At 33.5% G+C, this 24,316-nt stretch overlaps 1 protein-coding gene across 3 annotated transcripts; it reads left to right on the top strand.

The window, feature by feature from the left end:
- Positions 1-12,195: 12,195 nt before the first annotated feature.
- LOC140959144 (homeobox-leucine zipper protein REVOLUTA-like) lies at positions 12,196-18,706 on the top strand. 3 transcript variants are annotated; one of them, XM_073416935.1, is made up of 19 exons: positions 12,196-12,976; positions 13,234-13,481; positions 13,791-13,950; positions 14,283-14,368; positions 14,483-14,573; positions 14,658-14,753; positions 14,845-14,958; positions 15,039-15,122; positions 15,226-15,381; positions 15,461-15,535; positions 15,760-15,866; positions 15,981-16,149; positions 16,316-16,504; positions 16,613-16,693; positions 16,784-16,918; positions 17,491-17,825; positions 17,920-18,025; positions 18,150-18,287; positions 18,398-18,706. In XM_073416935.1, the coding sequence occupies exons 2-19, from the start codon at positions 13,252-13,254 to the stop codon at positions 18,545-18,547; spliced, it is 2,502 nt and encodes an 833-aa protein (XP_073273036.1). In that variant the 5' UTR covers positions 12,196-12,976; positions 13,234-13,251; the 3' UTR covers positions 18,548-18,706. The 3 variants fall into 3 exon arrangements, with proteins under 3 accessions (XP_073273036.1, XP_073273035.1, XP_073273034.1); XM_073416934.1 differs by having other exon boundaries at positions 13,223-13,481; XM_073416933.1 differs by having other exon boundaries at positions 12,196-13,481.
- Positions 18,707-24,316: the final 5,610 nt, after the last annotated feature.

Raw genomic sequence — 24,316 nt, 5'->3', positions numbered from 1 at the left:
ATTTACAATACATGAGAATCAGATTCGTGACATTAGTTCTGACCGTATCAATTATAGAATCGAACATCTATCATTTCACTCAAAAGTATAACGGGTGACGATAATATAACTTAAATACCGATTACTAATAAGGTATAAAATGTGAAACAAGAGTATTTGCGTATTTGCTTTAACCTCACTCGTTTTTTCATGACCATACACTTGTCTTCATACATCTTTATCACAATTGGATTTGGGAGGTAAAAACTTTGCTATTATTATGGTGAAAAGAACAGGGCATGCATTTGCAAATCACTCAACTTTATCCATGTTGGGTGTTGCAACTTTATGTTATAGTGCGAATAAAAATGCACATAAAAGAAGGTATTCAACCATTTTTAATCATAACATACTTTATAGATATATATATATATATATATCGTGTCGAAATCTTGAAATCGTTAATCTAAAAATAATATAAAATTTTTTAATATGTTTAAAATAGCAAAAATTTCTTAATGGAGGCTATTAGGAAGCAAAAGGTCGAGAAAGAGAGAGGGATGTGTGTAAATGGGCCGCGAGCTGAGGATAAGAGACAGTGGGCCCAACACTCCACTTCGACCACCCCAAACACTAACCCATCAAGAAAGTGTCTATGTCAGCAAACAGATATATTTAGTTCGAATTAATTAATAATTATTTTGGTGGGCCATAGCCCATTGGGCCCACCACAAGGAGGTTTCTGGAACGGGTCCTTTCTGTGATCAAGGAAACAACTGGAAATATATTCCTGGCCCATCACAAAAAGCAATTGAGTTGAGGGGAAAAGGGTGAGATGGAAACCCCCCACCCATTTTATTATTGAAAACTTTCCAAAGGCATTTTTCTCAAAAAAGTGGTACTAATACTAACGTTTTCTTGATTAAAAAATGGAACCGGAATCGGAACCGGAACCGGAATCGGAATAGGAATTAGAGTTTAAATCAATGGATTTATAATGTCATTTTCGTGAGTGACAAAAGTCTAAAATGTCATTGAGAATTTGTTTTTGACAGTTAAAAAAAAAAAAGAAATGTTGAGATTAATTCCATTAGTTCATGGTATAATCTAGCCATTACTTCTTCAAATAGGAAAGACAGCTTCAAAACTCGAAGCCTATTTGAACTTGTTGTTTGGAATCGATGACACGTACATATTTCTGATTTATAAGTTCTTTGTTTACGTTAAAACTTAATATCTTTAAAACGATTCTCTAAATATATTAAATATCAATCTCATTTTGAAATTTCAACTTAATTACAAAACATTCATAACGACAAACTCTTACTACCAAACATAGGGTAGAAAATATTTGTCATAGTCATTGAAGAGATTATTGGCAATTGATAAAATCTTCTTATAAGTCGAAAGAGTGAAGTATATAACAAACGTAGAAACGTACTATGGACATAACAAATGTGTAATGTAAACTTTGCATGACAAGTATGATGTTTGCTATTTATTTTTCTATGAACACAAACCCAAATCATATATTTTTCCCACTCGATCAATTGACATATGAGGAAGAGGAAATTGAAAAATGTCAAGTCATTTGACTTGGGTTTTGGCACATCATGTATCACTTGTTATGGTCAATTGATGGAAATTATTTTGTCGGTTTTATTCCAAAAGTTTTTAGCTTCTTTAATTGCGGCTTGAATATGCATGCTCCCATGTGCTTGGCAACGATATTTAAAACCAATTTTACTGATTGACGGCGAATGCGAATACCGTATCTTATCGAAAATTATATATCATATATCGTATCGAAAATTACAGTATAAGAAATTTCATACCGATATTGTACACATAACTAGCATATCGATTATACCGAAATTGTACGGTATATCGAAAATTTCGGTACGTTATCGGTATATAATGTTTTATATCGGAAAAACCCTTATATTTTTAAAATTTTATAAATTTATTGTTTAAAAATAATATATTTTTTCGGTATTTCGGTCTTCCAGTATATATCGAAATTTTCAAATTGCATATCGTTGCCGTATAGAAAATTCGGTATTGTTACTGTGTACGGTAATCTCGATATACCGAAAAGTCGATAAATTCGATATTTTTTATGTACGGTAATCTCGATATATCGAAAATTCGGTATTTTTCCCAACTCTAAGTGCTTACCCTAATCGTGTATCTAATGGTTCATATATCAACACATGAATAATATTTATATTTATATTTTTATCATGACATAACATATGTCTTTGGATCTGTGGTCTGATATTACCTTCATGGTAGCGTCTTATCAGTATCCTTGTGTTGTTACTATAATTTTATTTTTTCCTTTAATATTTATCCTATAAAGTGTCATTTCTTTTTCTTTTTTTCCCGCCCTATTTTCATGCTAATAAAAAATATTAGTTTGGCCCTATAAAAATTATTTTTCTTTTTTACCTTTAACTATTTCAATTTTTTTCTGAAGTTAAAGGTGGAATCTTGCTAATGCCATTTACTTTTCTTTTCTTTTTTCAATTTTATAGGCATATTTAATTTAGCGAGACACTACGGGGGAGTGGGAGATGTTGGGAAATCTTTCCTTTTGACGTTCGAGTTGAATCCATATTTCTTCATACCGAATCCTAGTAAAAGGGAACAATGATTTTGTTGCAACTTTTCATATTAGTAAAATATTTATCTTTTTATATATATATATATAATATCCTCGACACTCACTGGCATTGTAAATATTGTTGGACATTCACCTGTTGGATGTAACATAATTATTTGAGCATTGTTGAAGTGTTGTCTACTTATTGGATTTAATAAATTATACATCCAATAAAGAGACGTTACATCAGCCGTGCTTAAATAGATGTCCATAGAATAAAAGCTATATATATTTGGAGAAATCGCACACATAATGACCATCATTTGAAACCTTATAAATTTATGTTTAATAGTCAAAAAAACAATTAGCCAATTTTTAAATGAATCCATAATTACCAATATAATTTTTGCCAATTAACCAATTATATAATTCCTAAAAAAAAAACCTTTAGTTTTGTATGAACTTTCTAAAACCAAGAGCAAATTAGTATAAAATTTACAGCATAAATATATGAGTAAAATTAGTGATTAAATTGATTACGTTCATATTTCATCCGTGAATTAAATATTAAATAAAATCAATATTCTTGAAAATGTTCAATATAATATTGGTTCAAAAAAATGTAGTCAATTATTTAATCGAGTCCTATAAAGTTGTATTTTAGATTATTATTCTTTTTTTCGTTTTTATATTTTCTTATCTGACAACTTTCCGTTCATTGCTTGCGATGCAATGTCACACAAAAGATTAAAAATGTCGTTACTTAATATCTTAATTGTTCCCTTTTCGTATTAAAGCGAAACCTTACGTTTTTCTTAATTTCCCCCTCTGAAAAAAGTATTTTTACTTGTGCTAATCGTCATTATTTATTTTAAATTAGGGACTAATTGTGAGTGTTAAAATATTGAGACTAAGCCTAACTTAACCCCAAAAAAACTTACTCAAGAGGAAATAGTTGTCTAAATACATGTATACAACTCTCAAAGACTTAATACAGCCATGTGAGATATCTAACAAGTCCTACTCACATCCAGAAATGAACAAATGCATCGTGAAGTTTACATTATCGGACGACCTATATGACAGTCCAACAAAATAACGGGGGTTTGAGTTCCGATATCACGTTAAAATTCTGATTTAGACATAACTCAATNAACTCCCAAAGATTTAATCATGTCGATGTGAGACATTTAACACACTTTATCACGTCCAAGAATGAAAAACTAGAGCGTGAGTTTACAAGACATTTTGGGGGTACTCATAAGACAATCAAACACATATCAGTGAGTCTTGGCTCTGATGTCATATTAAAATTGATATTTGGACCTAACTCTACCTCAAAAATTAGCTTAACAAAAAATATAATCCAAATTCATATATACAATTCTCAAAAACTTACGTACTTATGTTTTCTTTTATGTTATCCTTCATAACAAAAGACGTTGTCTTTTAAATCTTTGGAGGGCTTAGAAAACTACTTGGACGAAACTCTACATGTCGTGAAATTAGCGAATTTCGCGGCTTAAATTGATTTAATTAATCATGATACCGGGATTGGATTACCAACTCAAAATACAAAATGTGGATAATTGGATGCATCATTGTCATTTGTTCATGTGTATTCTACCATACTATATAAAATTATCGAATATAAATAATTTGTTATCCGTTTAAAATATGTCGTTCTTAGTTCATATTTAACTCATCTGACATTAAGATCTCAAGTTATAGATGAATTATCGGGTTCGAAACCCAATTTTAATAAACCTTCTATCTCGACTCGGAAAAAGAAAACAAGTTCTTAAAAAATATCGTTCAACGAGAATTTTGGCAATTCGAAAAACTTATCCTCGTGATATTTAAAATCTCAGGACTTTGATTTGAAGTCAGTGGTGGGAAGCACATGAGAGCTCTTTTTGCGCATGCCAAATTAAAGCATACCAGAATGGAAAAAAAAAAACACACATAAAATTCAACATTTTCATATTAATAAATTAAAGATCGGAACATTTCATTCCCATTGAATAATAAATTAATATTTTTTCATATTATCTATATGGCTCGGTTTTTAAAGGGAAAAAAAATTATTCCATATATCAATCCAAATCTATATTTTCTATTTTTTAATCTATTAATTGGGAGTAGATCTCTTGTGAGACGATATCAGAATCTTTATCTGTGAGACATGTCAACCCTATCGATATTCACAATAAAAAGTAATACTCTTAGCATAAAAAGTAATGATTTTTCATGGATGACCCAAATAAGATATTCGACCCATGAAATTGATCCGTGAAATCGTTTCACAAGAGTTTTTGTGATTAATTGGTGTGAGAGACGGTCTCTTGTTAGACGGTCTCACGAATCTTTATCTGTGGGACAAGTCAACCCTACCGATATTCGCAATAAAAAGTAATACTCTTAGCATAAAAAACAATATTTTTTCATAAATGATCCAAATAATAGATCTGTCTCACAAAATACGACTTGTGAGACATTCTCACACAAATTTTTGCCTTGGTGTGAATCCATTGTGAGATATTATATGTGCTATGGGGTGAAACAAGCACTAGTTAACTAATGTTGGATTATAAACTTTTAAGTTTTATGCACACATTGGGAGATCAATATTATATGTTGTATCATGTTATTTATTGGTCAATCATAAAAACCATAAATAAGTTTTATATATAATCCTAACACGCATTAACCCGTTTGGTGTGAATGATGAATATCGTAGTTGGCTTGAGTTGGACAATAATTTGTGTTAAAAAATAAGTTAATATTATTCTTATCTTTTCATATATTATCTCATCATTCATCCTATCATCTCACGAACCGAGCGATATTTACTACAACTTTATGAAGATCAAATGTAAAGTGCAAGCAACTACTGGTTTATCCCATGATAATATCTTTTTACCGACCAGCTCGGTCATATGTACACATGTATTATTATGTATATATAGGCGGCGCCAGAAAGATGAACACGATTTTATTTATCATGCGCACTTGCTGTTTTGAAAGGAAAAAAAATATACATTTACTTTTCAAGGGAATTTGTGCACTACTCCATGACTAAAAGAGGGTTTTAAATAACAATCTCCTAGAATAATTACAATTTTTGTACATGTTGTCAGTCGGTTACATTTTTAGTCTATTAATTATATTTTTATCGAATTGCTGACATGAAGTCGAAATATAAAGACATAGCATCGAAAACAGTGTGTTTCACTGAAAATTACGGAAGTGTATGATCTTACGTCGTCTCTGTATCTATCGGGACAAAATCCTGTGTTCGCTCCAAATCAAGCTACATTTTATTTAAACAAGTCTCGTTTGTACAAATTGTTTGATAAGCATATGTTCTGGTGTTTGCATTATTAATATGGAGGAAGGACAATGGGGCATAGCATTAAATGACATTACCATTAAAGGGAAAAAACAGTTGGAGAAATTAGTGAGCATGCAAAAACAAGGAAAGAAATGAAATACGCATCCAAATTCAACAAGACTTGAATCATATGGTAAGGCAGATAATAAAAAGTACAACAGACCAAAGCTGAAACAATGCTAAGGGCAAAAGGCAAATCGATCAAGCCAATTTATTGATGGGAATAGGACTAATCACTGCACAAAAGTCGACATTCTTAATTAATACGACGCAGACTTCGTGGAGATTCAGGATAAATAAGTTTGGTAAAATTTGCAACCAACCGAATGCATGCTACTCTATTTCCAGTACCAAGCATGATATCTCTCAAACTTGAAAAATATTCAATTTTTTATGTATTTTTTTTACGAGGTATTGATAAAATTTTACAAAAAAATTGCATTTTTCATTATTTATATATATATATATAAATATATTTAAATCCCAGTATATATATTTAATTTCAGTTTCATTCTGTTATCTTTGTTTTTTTTTTTGTTATTGCAATTTTAGTTTTTTTTCGACATGACATCAGTGCAATATTGATGTAGCGCTGACGTTTTTAAAGCAATAATATATGAACTTTTTTTAGAAAAAATAATGGACGTTCTGTTTTTAGATGGAGCAGCGCAGTGAATATTGTTCATCGACCATGGATACCGAAGAAGTGAAGTTAATTTCTTAAAATCATAAGTTTTGTTTTTTAAAAAATATTTATTCTATGTATAATTTCAAAGATTAAAATAAAAAGTCTTCAAAAAGTACACTGTTTATTATCTCTTTGATTTGATGGTATAGTAACTAGTGATTTATCATATCGAGAATTTTAGTATTATATTTTACTTTCAATGATTATATTTTGGTATTGATAATTTATAAATGGATATTTTGTTTGTAAATTTCAATATACATAAACAAATAAATTTTTTTCTCGTTATTTATTATTATTATTATTATTATTTGACAAGATAATCAATAGTTTTTTTTTTTTAGAAATTGAAAAATATCTTCTATTGTTTAGCATGATTCTTGACTAATTTATATAATGAAACGAATGCTAAAATTATACAAATTAAATACACATAGCTACTTATTAATATACTAAAATATTTATATGTGTATTGAAAAAGAAAACAACGAAAACTAAGAGTACTTGGATTGAAAACCAAGGGTAATATGATTGACATGAAAATATGAATTAAGAGAGTTTGTTTGTTTTGGATGTTGATGATACAAGAAATTGAGATAAATATTGATTTAAAAAAATATAAGAGATTTATTGGTCGAAAATTATCTAAATAGTTTTTAGTGATATGTTTTGAAAATTCTATTAACGACAAATCATGACTTATTATTCGAGGGACTCAATTTTATAAGTTCAACTCAGACCGCAAAATCTCAATACGTTGTAAGAGAGAAGAGATTTCAAGATCATCAAATATTGAGTTCAAATCTTACATGTTGATAGGAAGTTCTCGAATCCAACTGTACTAAAAAATAAATAAATATATTATATATATATATATATATATAAGATCAAATAAAGTGAGGGAGAGCGTCATTTCACCAGAAGACAAGGAAGAGGATATAAGGGTTAGAACATTTTGTACGTATGGCCTCCGTGTATTGACCATAGCATTTAAAGCCACTAAAGTCTAAACAAGCAGTTTTCAGATATTTATGAAATATATATTTACAAGTCTTTTACAGTCTTTTCTAAAAATATTGTTATAATAATTAAAAATGTAATAAAAAACATGAAGGGTCATATTTTTACAAGTATTTTATAGTTTTTTCTAAAACAATTCTTATAATATTTAAAAATGTAATAAAAAAAACATAAAATCCTTCAGTTTTGGTATGTTTAACGAGTCGGTTTCAGTCAGAACTGGACTCTGACTGGAACCGACCCATCAAGCCCGTAACTGAAACTGATTTTCAGTTCTGACTGGAACCGACCCATCAAGCCCGTAACTGAAACTGATTTGGTGTACCCGGTTCCAAAACCATCCCCGAATGCAATAGCGAATAGATCATGGTAGTTTAATCACTATAGAACGAGTTTAAAAAAAAATTTATATATAAAAAAAAAACATGACTGGAACCGGTCCGTCCACTACCCGTTTGGACAATGGATCATATTGGTTCCAAGGTACATCTCTTGGAATCAGAATCTATTCGAAACCGGTTCATACAGGTACTGATATCGACGGATCTGGAACCGGATCGGAACCAGGAAAAAAATATATGGAGAATTTAGTATGACAAAAACTCCATTGTATGTGTAAAAACCTTATTATTTATACTAATGCATGGATGCATTCAGAATTTTGTAGGGGTGTCAATCGGGTGGGTTGGGTCGGGTTTCGGGTCAACCCGCGAATTTTTTTTTTTTTTCAACCCGAACCCGAAAACCCCCAACCCGAACACGAACCCGTATAACCCGACTCAACCCGTCTAACCCGCGTAACCCGAATTTTATTTATTTATTTTAAAATTTTTTAAAAAAAATTAATGAAAAAAATTCAAAATAATAATAATATTTTAATTTAACACATAATAACAAAATTTCCGATTTAAATTTGAAAGTTTAATCGTAGAAAATTAAAAGTATATTTACTAAATCAAATAAAAAATTGTTAAAAAAATAAAAATATGCAAAATAAATATTAAATTATGAAAATTTATCATATAAATATACAATAAATTTTGTTCAAACATACAATATATAAAAATATAGGTAATATTTTTTAAAAAAAAAGTTCGCGGGTCCCAACTCGAAACCTGCCTAACATGGCACTAACCCGAATCTACCCAACCCGAACCCGAAAACCCCCAACCCGAACCTGATTTTTTTTCGTGTTGGGTCGTGTCGGATTGACGGGTCGTGTCGCATTTTGACACCCCTAGAATTTTGTCGAGTTATTATTTTTTATTTTTCGTGACAAACTTGATTAGTCCCGGAGTCTTATTAGAACACAAAGAACTGTTGTCTATATATATTTTTCATTCGCATATTTAATGATATAACATAATGTGTCACTCTCAGACTTACACAATGGTTTATTCAATAATTATTTAGTATTCATTTCCGTTTTATGAAAATAGTTGTGAGGACCCCAAATTTTAGCAGAGCAAGCAATATCAGCAGTCATGCAAAAGCTAGCAATTTCAAAATTCAACTTACCATTTTCAGTAGCCAAGTTCAGCAACACGAAATTCAGCAGCCGAAGAATTCAACATCACAAAGTTCAGCAGCTGAGGAGTTCAGAACCACGAACTTCAGCAGAGCAATTCAGCAAATCATCCCAACAGTCATCTACTGATTCAAACCTATAAAGTATTAACTCGAAACCATGACATATAATGACAGATTGTTGGAACATTTCATGCTCGCAATCTTGATTTTGATGTTAATAAAACTTGTTATTTTGTTTCTAATGAATTTACCTAAGTGTACAAAAAGCTATCGAGTCAAAATTGAAGCTATCGAGACGCAAACTGAAAGTACCAACTGATTGCCTAAACTGAACCAGTCCAACTGAAATATCAAAGACTAGTTCAATTGATAGGTAATTCAGCAGAAGACCTTCAGAAGCTCGGCCAGCTAATGAAGAGTTCAACTGATGAAGAGCTCAACTGACCAGTTCAACTGAATAAGTGAAATCAGTCCAGTTGCCGAGTCAACTGATTTCACCACATCAGTTCAAGACCGGTTCAGAGCATCAGTTAGGAGCCGACCAGTTTGCAGAACACGACAAGCTTATCTGAGTGGAATCCAGCTGTGCGCATTAAGGAAAGCAATTGTCCAGTCAAATGACAATAATGAATATTGCAGCATAGCTTAAAGTCGAAACGTTCCAGAATGACTGTCAGAAAAGACAAGACACAAATATCGAGGAATGGATTCAAACTGCAGCAAACATATTTGATAAGTCTTGATGAACGGTCACGTATCCTCTATAAATACAAGATCAAGACCATCAACAAAGTGTGTGAAGATCAGAAAAAGAGAGAAAAATAGGGCATGCCATCAGCTTAATTTAGAAGCAAAATTCTCAGTGTGTGAGAACATCTTCGTGTTGTATTCATAGATCAGTTCTCATGCACACACACACTATCACTCACATATACACAAAGAATATAGCATATTGAAAAGTTAAGTGATTCTTGCATAAAGATATTAAACTTGTGTATGTAGTCTTTAACACATAGACGTTAAACAAGTGTTGGCTGGAAGGTGTTGTCTTCAGTCTAGGCCAGGAGTTCAGTTAGGCAGTAGGGTAAGTTCTAAGCTGAGTGGATTTCTACAAGGTATTGTATAAATCAAACTCTTCTAGTGAAACCTACCCGAAGTGGTAGAAGAGGTAACGTAGGAGCAGTTGACGTCTCCGAACATCTATAAAATATCTTGTGTGCTAAACAATTTAACTATTGTGTTTCAAACTGATTTGATCAGTTCAGTTCTCATCATAACTGAACTGATACAAGCAAGAACTTCTCCCTCTCATTTCAGTTAGTCAGTTTACACAAGCTAAAAGGCTTTTAAACTGATCAGCTTTCTTAACGAATGATTATTTCGAGTATTTTTCGCTTGGTTTAAAACCAAACTCGACTTAATTCATCGGTGTTTACATTCTTAGAACACGAACTATTGAAACTCATTGAGAATATTATGTTTGAAGCACCCTCGCATGTGTTAGAACTGATCCATCACAGATAATGATAATTAAATGAGAGGCTAACAGTCAGATTGTTACATATAAATATCACCCGAATTTCTGAGTTAGTGTTACACAAAATTTACAACACATCACCTGAAATTCGAGCAAGTAGTAGCCTTTTTTCGAGCAGAAATTCAGTGCGAGGAAAGCCATTTTTAGACTTCAACCGAATTTTATTAAGCAAATTACAGTAAGTGGACTTTCTATTTTAATTTAAGATATATATTTTAAAACCGACCGACATATATGTATTATATGTTTTTAAAAGCTGATTTCTGAAATTCGTATTCCAAAACACTGAAACTTTTGTGAACTAATGATATGAATATATATTCTGGATATTACTGATTATTGATTACTGATTACCGACCTCATCCCTTCGAAGATTAAAATATAGGGGACTGTTATCAATCAACCATGAAACTCATAACATGTTCAGTACATACTATTGATATTTGTTCAGTTCTGAACATCCGTACATATTTGTTATATTGCGAATTTTGTTGAAAATGATTTAAAGACCGAGAAGATTTTCTCATATGATCGTATCACTCACTCACTCACTCACTCATCTTAGATAAAAATGTAGAAGAGATTTAGGATGAAGAACAGATTCAATTCTATGGCTGGTAAAAAAGATAAATAGTTGCTGCTTAGTTCTGTTCTTGTTCGTACACTATGTTTGATATAAATTTCGCTATTTCTGACTTACACTTTGTTTTACATTTTCGTTGATGTAAAACAACATTCGAAGTTGTATAAGACAATGTATTTTTCAGCATTATGATTGATTATACTGGTTTCTCAAATTTGTACTTTTGAAACTTGTTATTTTCGATTGTATATTTAAGAACAACGTCGGTGTCAACAGCACCTCGATTCTGGAGTGTGACAATGGTTAACTCAAATAGCTATAAGATTTTATTGAAATTCCTTACTAAACCATTTTAATTATATTTTTATGCCACCTAGGACAATGATATTAGATAACGTGGCTTTGAGTTTTTATCTTTTAAATGTCAATTTGCCATAGCTACTTTCTTATATAAGTAATGAGAATGGAGTCATGGAACATTATTTAGCTGGTTCTATCAATAATATGGTGATGCACTAATTTTATTATGGAATTTTTCTGGATTGGTTTTAAAAATATTTCTTCCGTCAATTATATATGTTTTTTTTTTCAGTTGTTTCAAATATATATATTCAGTTTTTATATTTAATAATATTTTTTTTTGTGTATTTATTCATATATCCCTATTAACTAAATCTTGAAAACATACAACAGTTTTTTGAATTACTTAAATAAAAATAAAATATGAAAATGTTTCAATTTTAAATTTCTCTTTATTTTATAAAATTTTAATTTAATAAAATACAATTTACATTATCCAAATAAATAAATAAAATAATAAAGTGTCCTAACTATAAACACTGCTGCCGTTTTCGAATATCGAGCTCCACCCACCCTCCCTCCACGTCTTTTCTACAGTCTACACTGGCTCTACGGACTACACCTTTAGCACATCAGAACATTGATCGCAGGAAAATTTCTTGAAGTCCCTCCCTGTGAATCTATAATATTATATATATAAATATTATTAATATTCACTGAATTCTTGGGTCACATTTCTCTTTCTCTCCCTTTTTGACCTTTTGGGCGAAAGAGAAGATCAAGCCTACATGTTTTGTAGATTTTTCAAGAGCCTGGAGGTGCCTCGAGAATTTGAAGACCCCATTTGGACTTTTGGTTAATTCCTTGTCTACTTCCTCACCCCTGTCAATTTTTCCAGAACATTTGGTGTTCTGTGTGGAATCCCGAAATTTCTAAGATCAGGTGGAGGGAATTTTCTTGCTTACATTTTGGAATGCTGTGAAGGTGAAAAGTTAATTTTTTTTTAGCATTTTACGAAAAAGAAGGTAACCAATGATAAGAATGCTTGTAATTTGCCGCCTTTGTGTAATAATCAAGAGTTATGCGTGGCAGAAATCTACGATTTTATCTTCCATCTGGTGAAAGGCCGGTGGTTTAAGTGCTAAAAGCGGTATTTATATAAGGGTTGCTTCATATAATAATCATATCTTCCAAGCGGTTCATTCGCAGCTTCGCGGAAGGGTTGTATCTTCGGTGAGGAAATCCAAGAAAGTAACAGATTATTTTGTACGTTTGCGTATGCTTTAAACAAGGCTGATCAGCTTTCGTGGAGCTATTTTGGCTGTTCCCCTTTTTATAAGGTTAGTGGTGGGAGTGTGTTTCTCAAGCACCTAAAGGTCTATGAATCTTCTTCCTCAATCAAGATCGCTCATTTTAGCCTTCTTAATTCACTTGGAAGATTATTAAACATTATTCATTTAAGTGTCTACTTCAGAGAATCAGTGTCAGCTCTTTAGTGCGATGATTTAAATCAGCTCAGTGTATTCAAGATTTGCATTTGCATTATTTGGGAAGTGTTTGTTTGAGTGTCTGTTTTTTGTTCTAAGGGGTTTTAAAGCTCTTGGTTTCGAAGACAATGGCTATGGTTGTGCAGCAGCACGTGGAGAGTAGCAGTGGAAGCATGAACAAACTTCTTGATGCAGGGAAGTATGTCCGGTATACGGTGGAGCAGGTGGAGGCCTTGGAGAGGGTCTATGCAGAGTGCCCCAAGCCCAGCTCTATGCGCCGGCAGCAGCTCATCCGAGAATGCCCTATTCTGTCCAACATTGAGCCTAAACAGATCAAAGTCTGGTTCCAGAACCGCAGGTAGAAGATTAAGATTATGGGGTAGAGTGTATTTTTATCTTTTTAGTCTTCTCCTTTTGTTTTGGCTTTATTGTCCTTCAGCACGTGATTAATAATGTGAAAATTTTAGTNTTTTTTTTTTTTTTTTTTTTTTTTTTCACTTGGGTGACTAGAATTTGTTAAAATTTTAAGTTCAAATGTTCTTCATCTTGTTACTACTGTTTATATGTATAATGGAACGCTGAAATATATGAGGTCTAGATTTGATCATCTTGCTTGGAATGATTGAGGATGAAACGGGCATTTAGCATGAGAAATGAATGAATATAGGTGCCGAGAGAAGCAACGGAAAGAATCGACCAGACTTCACGGTGTGAACAAAAAACTTGGTGCCATGAACAAGCTGTTGATGGAGGAAAATGATCGCCTCCAGAAGCAGGTGTCGCAGCTTGTATGCGAAAATGGTTATATGCGGCAACAGTTGCAAAGTGTATGTAATTTTCCTCCACTGCTTACTTGCTGTTGCCCATTTTCCCATGATTGCATTCTTTTAGATCACTGTTGATTTTTTGTATTGTTGGCAATAGATGTAAGATGATGTATGGAGACTCAACACATGGTTCAATGAGTTTTGTATGCACCCCGCGTATCAGTTAGTCTATTGACATAATCGGCAATAAAGTTATTTGAGTTAATGTTGTACCATTCTTCTCATATAAATGTTATTTTCTCGATTAAACTTTGTATATCAACTCTGTCAATCATTTGTTTTGGAATTTTTTTTCATGGTGTGGCTTATAAGCCATTGCTTCTTATCTTTAGACTTCCTTAACAACGACTGATGCGAGCTGTGAGTCGGCAGTCACCACCCCACGCCACTCTCTCGGAGATGCTAGCAATCCTGCTGGGTACTTGATCAAAGACCTTTTTTTCCAATGTTCCATGCTTGAGTATTTAGAATCTTCCACCGGAGTTGGTAACTGTTAATTTGTTTTAAATAATTGTGTGCACATTATCTTTAGACTCCAGTCTATTGCGGAGGAGACCTTGGCAGAGTTTCTTTCCAAGGCTACAGGAACTGCTGTTGATTGGGTTCAGATGCCTGGGATGAAGGTTTGAGTCATTTAATATAGATTTAGCAGTTTCTTATCGACTCTGAAACTGAGTGGTATATGCAAATTTTTACATTGCTGACAGCCTGGTCCGGATTCGGTTGGGATATTTGCCATTTCACAGAGTTGTAGTGGAGTGGCGGCTCGAGCTTGTGGTCTTGTAAGCTTAGAGCCTACAAAGGTGAGCAAATCATTTAGTTCTCTCCCCATATCCTAGCATCATATTAAGTTGTGTGAAGGTGTTGTGACGGAAAATTTTGAAAATTTCACAGATTGCTGAGATTCTTAAAGACCGCCCATCTTGGTTCCGTGACTGTCGGAGCCTAGAGGTTTTCACTGTATTTTCGGCTCGAAATGGAGGAACCATCGAACTGTTGTATATGCAGGTGAATGATTTGAATTCATCACTTGTTTAGCTCTATTCAGGTCTCGTTAGAGATGATTAAAAACACGTTCTTGATTTCAGACATATGCACCAACTTCTCTGACTCCTGCTCGTGATTTTTGGACTCTGAGATACACAACCACTTTGGAAAATGGTAGTCTCGTGGTATGAATGATCAAATTTGTTAGATGTTTGAGGCCCAGTATTTTTAGAACTCCTATGACGTATGTATTTGATTTTGACATTTCTCCGCTGCCTTTACATGAAGGTTTGTGAGAGGTCTCTTTCTGGTACTGGTGCAGGCCCTAACCCAGCTGCAGCTTCACAATTTGTTAGGGCTGAAATGCTTCCATCTGGATATTTGATTCGGCCATGTGAGGGTGGAGGGTCGATTGTTCACATCGTGGATCACGTTAATCTAGAGGTTTTATCCTTCTTCAAATGCCACACCACTAAGTTTTCTTAGATTTAGTGAATTTGATATAACACTTTTCTTTATCCAGGCATGGAGCGTGCCTGAGGTGCTGCGACCTCTTTATGAATCATCAAAAGTCATTGCACAAAAAATGACTATTGCGGTGTGTACCGCTTATATGCTTTTATGTTGTTGATGATTTTTACTAACTGTTGATACGTGAGTTGCCATAAATTGTTTCTTCTAATTAAACTTTGAGTTTTTTCCTTTAAATGATCCATTGATTATAAGGTGATTAGTCTCGAAATATGATTGGTTTGTTTTTTCTTTTGCGATATTTTATTTACTTTTTTTTCTCCCTAATTCTAATGTGGCGGTAAAAAGCAGGCACTACGATATATTAGGCAGATAGCTCAGGAGACAAGCGGTGAAGTAGTATATGGTCTTGGTAGACAACCGGCTGTTTTACGAACTTTCAGCCAGAGGTTAAGGAGGTAATCTGTTTCAATATTTTTCATAGATCATTACTGCATGCCAGAACATTTTTACATCTTTTGTATCCCATTTTGTAAATAGAAATTTGAAAATTTATTGATTCATCTGTGTAGAGGTTTCAATAATGCTGTAAATGGATACAACGATGATGGTTGGTCTTTATTGAACTGTGATGGTGCCGAAGATGTGTCAATTGCCATTAATTCCGCCAAAAATTTGAGCACTTGTTCGAGTACTTTTCTTGAAGGCGTTGTCTGTGCCAAAGCATCCATGCTGCTTCAGGTACTTATTAATCTTGTTTAAGTATTTGCCACTATTTTTTCCTTTAATTTTATTTTGGATGGATTTTAAATGCTTTATTTATATTTGCTATGCCAAATTTTGATAAGCTCAGATAAACAAATTTTAGCTTGCTAACCGAAACAATATTTTTTCCATTTCCCGTCAGAGTGTCTCTCCAGCAGCGCTGGTTCGATTTTTAAGGGAGCACCGATCGGAGTGGGCCGATTTTAATGTTGATGCCTATATTGCTGCCTCTTTGAAAGCAAATACATGTGCATATCCAGGAATGAGGCCTACCAAATTTACGGGAAGCCAAATAATCATGCCATTAGGCCATGCAATTGAACACGACGAGGTATGAATCTTTGCATTGTAACCGTGTGATGTATTTTACTTTCGTTTTTCACCATGAAACAACAATTTCAACTTTACCGTAGAAATATGATGTAATGTATTATTGCAGATGCTTGAAGTTGTACGATTGGAAAGGCACGCACTCAGCCATGAAGATGCTTTTATATCTGGAGATATTCACCTTTTACAGGTGCTGTTCACGAGGATCTTTACGTCGATTCATATACTTACGTTTGAAAAATATTGAAATAGAATGTTATAATTTGGTTCTTATTTACAGATGTGCAGTGGAGTTGATGAGAGTGCAGAAGGAGCCTGCTCCGAGCTCCTTTTTGCACCTATTGATGACATGTTTCCAGATGACGCTCCATTACTGCCTTCCGGTTTACGCATAATTCCACTGGAATCAAAACCAGTTGAGTTCAAAGCATTCTCACTCAAAATTCCTCTCTTTATCTTTTTTTCTTTTTTAGCTTTCCCGATATACTAGAGATCTTGGGTTGTTATTCATAGTCTCTCTCCTGAGTGGCTTCATCACCAGTAAGACAAAGTTACATAATAGCAATATTGATCTTTGAAAATGTAACAAAATGTCAGGAAAAAGAACGAAAACTCGTCACTTGCAACTAGGTTTTCTCATGAATTTCTTTCTTTGGACTTTAGGCCCTTTTGATGATGCCCTTAGACCCGTTTGCGTGTATGCAAGAAACATGTTGGATAATTTTGTATGCTCTGTTGTCATAAATGATTGACATCTACCAGTTTGTTAGAAATCATTTTTCCTAAAATCTCGAGATCAAGGGAGGGTGACTCACACCAATGATGAATATCTTTTTTTTTTTATTCTTTTTATAACAAATAGTTAGGGAAATGCATCTGCACTATTCGATCTTTTATTCTGATAACTTGTCAGAAATCATCTAGTACACTAGTAGGTGCCACAATGATAGTTTTTTACTTGAAATGAATGTTACTGCTATTTGGCAGGGTGACTCGCAGGACGCATTGGCTATACATAAAACACTAGATCTCACATCAAGTCTTGAAGTTGGCCCAGCAGCAAGCCATACTGCAGAAAACACAGCGACACCTCACAATGCACGATCAGTATTAACTATTGCTTTCCAATTTCCAATTGAAAACAATTTACAGGACAATGTTGCTGTTATGGCACGGCAGTATGTTCGTAGTGTGATTGCCTCAGTGCAGAGAGTTGCCACAGCAATATACTCATCGGGATCATGCCCAACAGTAGGGCCAACGCCATTACCAGGATCTCCAGAAGCACTAACTCTTGCAAATTGGATCTGCCAGAGCTATAGGTATTGCTAACTATTTGGTTTGAGGTTCTGAAGTTAAGATGCATACGGTTGTTCTCGTTTTCATGTTTGATGAATTTGTTCCCCTCGGTTGTAGATACCATGTCGGGGCTGAGTTGCTGAGGGTCGTTTCTATTGGTGATGAGTCGGTATTAAAAACACTTTGGCATCACCAAGATGCCATTTTATGCTGCTCGATGAAGGTAAACAATCTTATTTGTTTGAGATGATTATATATATGATCGAATTGCATGGTTTTCACATATTCGGGAATCGGAATCTTATGTGATGATTAAATTGCGATATGTTGTTCTCTTGGTGTATCAGGCACTGCCAGTATTCATATTTGCAAACCAGGCCGGGCTAGACATGCTGGAAACCACGTTGGTTGCTTTACAAGACATTACTTTAGAGAAAATATTCGACGAGGCATTGTTTTCAGAGTTTGCCAAGATCATGCAACAGGTGGTTTGGCTTCATTTACCTAATATTTTTGGGAGTTGGGGAAGAAATTTTTTCATGTAATTAACAAAAAATGTCCTACAAATTGGGACAATAACATTAATCATTTGCAGGGGTTTGCTTACTTGCCTGGTGGTATCTGTATGTCGATGATGGGTCGTCATATCTCATATGAACAAGCCATCGTGTGGAAAGTATTTGCGGCGGAAGAAAGCGCAGTCCACTGCCTGGCCTTCTCTTTCGTGAATTGGTCTTTCTTGTGAACGTCCATATCGCTTCAATGGAGTTTCTTCTCTTACAAACTCTGGTCAGTAAAATTATTCATGTTTCCATGTAAATTATGCTGCTGCAGTGTTCTTAATCTGTGGAAGAATTTCTTACTTCTAAGAAACTGGTTGCTATCACAGGATCTTGTTACTTCGACTTGAGTTTGTTAAGTGGATTTTTATTCGCTTCGTATTCAAAATTATCGGATTCGAGAAATGATAGAATATGTTTGAACATGGATTTGAGCCTTTGTTCATGTACAAATTTTGTTTGATACTTCATTATCACCCTTCAATTTTTCATTTATGTATTCATAAATATATTTCAAATTAACTAGTCTAACAAATTCAAATTTCAATAATAGATATTTGATAAAACTCGATAATCAGTTATATTATAAATAAAAGCCATGGTGTTGTCGAAATTAGTAGGTTCCCGCTAAAACTCTTAAAGACAATAAATATTTGAAATCGTTTAAATCTATCATTTTTTAAATATTTTTTATCAATATTTTTCTAATCCTTTTTTTAAATTCAAATTTGAATATAAAATCACTATCAGTTGACTTCTTCTTATCCAAAAGTTCATTTCAAATTTTAACGTAGATAATTTCATTTGATTGTATCTTATACAATGACGATACATGAAAGTCAGAGTCAATTTTTATCTCACATGATACTTCTTTTGATTCCCATCTTCAATCATGGTCAATTGTGTTGTATCCAAACTTACAAATCTCAAGGGTTTAAAAATTAAGATATATGATAGCGATATTTTTTCTTGTTCTTTTAATTATATGATATATAATCAACTCAGTTGATTTATATTTTAAGTAATTATTCAAACGCTCATATTTATTAATTTTATTCATTAATTACATATAATAATATATCGCACAAGTGAGATACTAATATATATATATAAATAGAAAAGTATGCCAAATATAGAAATATTGCATTTTCTCGTCCAAATTTCTATCCCAAAAATAGAGCCGACATTATCGATAAAAATATATGTATAAAACAATATTTTTAAAACAAAATTTAATGATTCCAGTTGTATACGTGTATGACATAAATATTTCGAGATACAATCTTGTTTAAATGTAGCGATTTAAATACATATGTATAATATAAATATCTCAAGTCAATCTTATTAAATATCTCGATTTAAATATATACGTGAACTTCCAAAATATATTTTTAAATATATTACTCACAGAAACCAATCATTCAAAACTCACACAAAACATTTATACAATCCATAACAATATTAAATTAAAGGTCACTCTTGAACACCGAATAGTCACATCGACGCTAATTTTAACGACACTGATTTTTATTATACTGAATAACTTTTACATTCTATATAAGATATGAATTATCATAAGGTTGTCTACTACCAATGAATCATATATTGCGTACTTAATAATTGTTACATTGTAGAAATAACTTATCCACACTAATTTAAAATATGTATATATTTCATGAAGTATTTTACCTCGAATATCATAAAGAGTCTCTGATTTTTTTCTGACTTATTTGTTCAAAATCTTCCATACTTTGATATTTATAGTTATCAGAATTTAATTCTTCAAAAAAAAAAAATTTGTCAAAATTTTGTGGTTGATTTTATTACGTTGCACTTTGAATATTTCCTAAATAAGCTCTTCCAATAGCTATAGATGCATTTAATGCTAATTTATTGCAGAATTTTTTTTTTTTATAAGGTACAAGACTAATATGGATAGAAATTTTTTTTGACTTTGTTGAAACAAAATGTTAGGAGAAACGGAACTATGACAAAGTGATATTAGAATGTATTCCATCTTTTCAAGACAAATTTGTCTAACATATGGAGTTTATGGAACATGATGTTCGTATTCCAAAATAGAACAAATTTTATATTTTGATAGTAACACTTCAAATCATAAGAATAATAAATCAAAAATGTCTTTCGAACTCTCTTTTATGAGCGAAACATAAAAATATATAGCAATTTGCAAAATAGATAAATATGAACATATAATGAATATTTTGAGTACGTAATGAATTCCATTTATTTTATTTGTACTTTCCAATAGTTGCAAGATGCTTTTTCGAGAATAATCATTCTTTTGGATTCAAGTTGATATGCTTCGTTAGATTTATATATGATGTCAGATCTCGTGCTTTCTGATGAGATATAACAATTAAATTACATCATTTCATTTGATTGAATCTGGTGCACTCATTTTAGATTCAACACTCTATATCGCATCTTTTCTGGATTATCTCAATCATCCAACACATCATTTATATCAGATCCATAATATTAGAATATGATTGTCCATATTGCAAATCTAGCAATGGCAAATGATTGTTGGTATGTACCCATTTGATCTAGAGCAACCCGATGTATCCATCGCGATCTAACAGTCATCATCATGTATGAGACCCTTAACTCATAGTCATTATTAAAATGCAATTTGATTAAAGTTAATAGACATCATCAAAAAAAGAGTGTAAAATTTTCATTTAAAATGAGCTCATAAAATGCGATGGCGGTGAGTTTAATACTGAAGATAAGATAATATAAATTCCTATTATACAAAAATCACATTAAATCATGCCCATAAATAAACAATTGAAAATAAATACAAACATCTAAACTCCTCGGGACAAATCCCCGATATATATATAGATTCATGCATCTATATGCATATCTGCACTATGGCAGCATTGACACAACTAGCTCATATGTGGCTCCTTCTTGGAGTGTACACTCTAGAATCCTGGCTTCCTGTTATTCTTATAATTTTCCACACAAAATGATAACAACAATCACCTTGTGGCTTGTGGTGAACAAACATTCTGTATGGAACAACCATAAAAAGACAACATGTATCTATAAAATGATACATGATGTGCAATGCAATGCATGTCATGTCGGTATCAAGTTATATACACATCCACTAGGCATAATTGAATCAAGAAATCACAGTTCAAACATATCATGGAAGCTCAAACACGTCAAGCCTATAGGGTAGGCATACTTTACGGGTCGAAGGTTCCAATTTCATATCCAGATCCAAAAGTTCGAAAATCGGTCTAAAACGGGTCTGGTTCCATGGTGTTGCCATGGAACCACTCTGACCCGTGAACCTGATTCACGATTTTCGGTCCGGTTCCGGGTCCACCAATTTTTTTAAAAAAATTTAGTATGTACAATATAAATCCTTGATAATTAAGCGTACTTTTTTGTAATTATATTGAATTTATATAAAATATAAAAATTATAAACAATATTAGAAAAAATATATTTATTGAATTTGAACTAAATTTTTTTTTTGAGAAACAATAGATAAATCAGTCTTCGCTACATTAACCAACCACAAGGGAAACTGTAACGCCCTAGATTCGACGACTGTCCTCACTGTACCAAGACGAGTCTTTCCAGCGTGCTTATGTCCTAACTCACACGTACCCTGGGAAACATTTCAGGAGGTTACCCATCCCAAAATTGCCCCAAGTCAAGCACGCTTAACTTTGGAGTTCTTATGTGATGAGTTACCGAAAAGAAGATGCACTTTCGTGATATGAGTAGTACAAATCAAATCTTTTAAGCCCTCTTCAACTGTACAGTCCATTACATTGTACAGTCTCGTAATCCCTCTCATTCCCATGTGGGATCGGTTCATTCATGTTCCCTCCACCTAGAAGCCTGCCAGGAGCCGCTCATTGTCCGTACAACTGATGGCACCGGCGATCACCCCCCGCCCTCTTCGGCCCCGGGCCTCACATGCCCACCAGCTTCCGCTTGGTTCGTCCCCGTCTATCTACCTTGACTATCCAGTCTTCTCTCATTGACCGTATTCGCAGTAGTCAGCCAGGAGATGAGCAGTTGGCAAAGTGGAAGCAGCGAGATGAGGCCAAGGGCAGTGTCTTGTATACAGTTAGTGACGGTATTGTCAGATATCGAGACAGGATATGGGTTCCTAGCAGTGATTCTATCCGATCAGATATTCTATCAGAGGCCCATATGTCGCCGTACTCGATTCATCCAGGGAGTACGAAGATGTACAAAGACCTGCAGTTATTGTACTGGTGGCCAGGAATGAAGAAGGATATGAGACGTTTTGTATCCAAGTGTCTGACTTGTCAGTTAGTGAAGGCAGAGCATCAGAGACCAGCGGGTTTGCTCAAGCCTCTCCCTATTCCCGAGTGGAAGTGGGAGAATGTTACAATGGACTTTGTGACCGGTTTACCGAAGTCAGTCAGAGGATCTAATGCTATCTGGGTGATTATCGATCGTCTTACCAAATCAGCGCACTTCTTTCCTATCAAGATGACTTTCACCATGGTTCAGTACGTNGAACTTGCCATTAGTGGAGTTCACCTATAACAACAGCTTTCAGTCGTCTATAGGAATGGCTCCGTATGAAGCATTGTATGGTCGCAAGTGTAGATCTCCTGTTCATTGGGATGAGGTAGGAGAGAGAGCCGAGCTGGGTCCAGAGATTATTCAGCAGACTGTCGATGTAGTAGCCCAGATCCGTGACAGGATGAGGACTGCTCAGAGTCGACAGAAGAGTTATGCGGACCAGCGGAGGAGAGATTTAGAGTTCTCCGTGGGCGACCATGTCTTTGTGAAAGTGGCACCTATGAAGGGTGTCATGCGATTTGGGAAGAAAGGGAAGCTCAGTCCGAGATTCATTGGACCATTCAAGATCCTTGACAGAGTTGGGACGCTAGCTTATCGTGTTGCTCTTCCGTCGAATCTGGCCGGAGTACACAATGTGTTCCATGTCTCTATGCTGAGGAAGTATATGGCAAATCCTTCGCATGTTCTGAACTTCGAGCCGTTGCAGCTTACTCGAAACCTGTCTTATGAGGAGAGACCAGTGCAGATCCTAGACAGACAGGAAAAGAAGCTTCGGAACAAACTGGTTAAGCGAGTTAAAGTCAAGTGGCTTAACCATTCAGAGGAGGAAGCTACGTGGGAAGCTGAGCCAGAGATGAGGAGCCGGTACCCAGAGCTATTCAGTGAGTTTTAATTTCGAGGACGAAATTTCTTTTAAGGGGGAGGATTGTAGAACCTATAACTTGGACTGCTTATAAACCATGCATAATTTCTAGTATTTAAATTAAAATGATTTTTATTGCATGAGTATTTAAATTCTTTTCTTTAAATTTATTTATTTTACGTAGTAGTTTAATTGTCACCTTTTCAGTTAAATAAGTGAAGCCGGACTGGAGATGGAGTATTGAGATAAGTTAATAAAGACTTATTTAAGAAGTGGTAATTTAGCATGTTAGTAAATATAATTTAAAAAGTTGGCATGCATGCAAGTTATTAAATTTTTTTGGTATTTTATTAAATTCTTTTAAAGCATAAAATGTATGTTTATTTTATTAAATTGTGTTTAATTATTTTTATGCATGTTATGCATAATTCATGTAATCTAGAATTTTATTTTAATTTAGGTGGTTAATTATTTTTATGCATTTTATTTCATAATTCATGCATGATAGGATTTAATTCATGAAATATTAAAAGTTCAAGCATTAGGGTTTCTATGTGCATTTCAATTTCGAACGAGGATCGGAGACCGGAGAATTTTCGGAAAAATTATTTTTATTACACGATTTATTTTTACAAATTAATTTAAAATGTTTTTAAGTGTAATTTTTAAAAAGGGAATTTGGGGTATTTTACCCACAGGATTTTAATTTTTAACGATACGCAAATTTTATCGATTCGGGGAACTTTTGAAGGTTCGGCTA

Source organism: Primulina huaijiensis, chromosome 15, assembly GCF_012295235.1.
Source record: "Primulina huaijiensis isolate GDHJ02 chromosome 15, ASM1229523v2, whole genome shotgun sequence".
Lineage (NCBI taxonomy): Eukaryota > Viridiplantae > Streptophyta > Magnoliopsida > Lamiales > Gesneriaceae > Primulina > Primulina huaijiensis.
Note: the sequence above shows the minus strand (reverse complement) of the source record. Positions and strands in the feature narration are given on the sequence as shown.

Excerpts from the sequence above, each read along its gene's own strand:
- LOC140959144 (XM_073416935.1), top strand. The coding sequence starts at position 13,252 with ATGGCTATGGTTGTGCAGCAGCACGTGGAGAGTAGCAGTGGAAGCATG. Across the intron at positions 16,505-16,612 it reads ATGCAATTGAACACGACGAG|ATGCTTGAAGTTGTACGATT; the intron begins GTATGAATCTTT and ends GTATTATTGCAG. Across the intron at positions 16,694-16,783 it reads GAGATATTCACCTTTTACAG|ATGTGCAGTGGAGTTGATGA; the intron begins GTGCTGTTCACG and ends TCTTATTTACAG.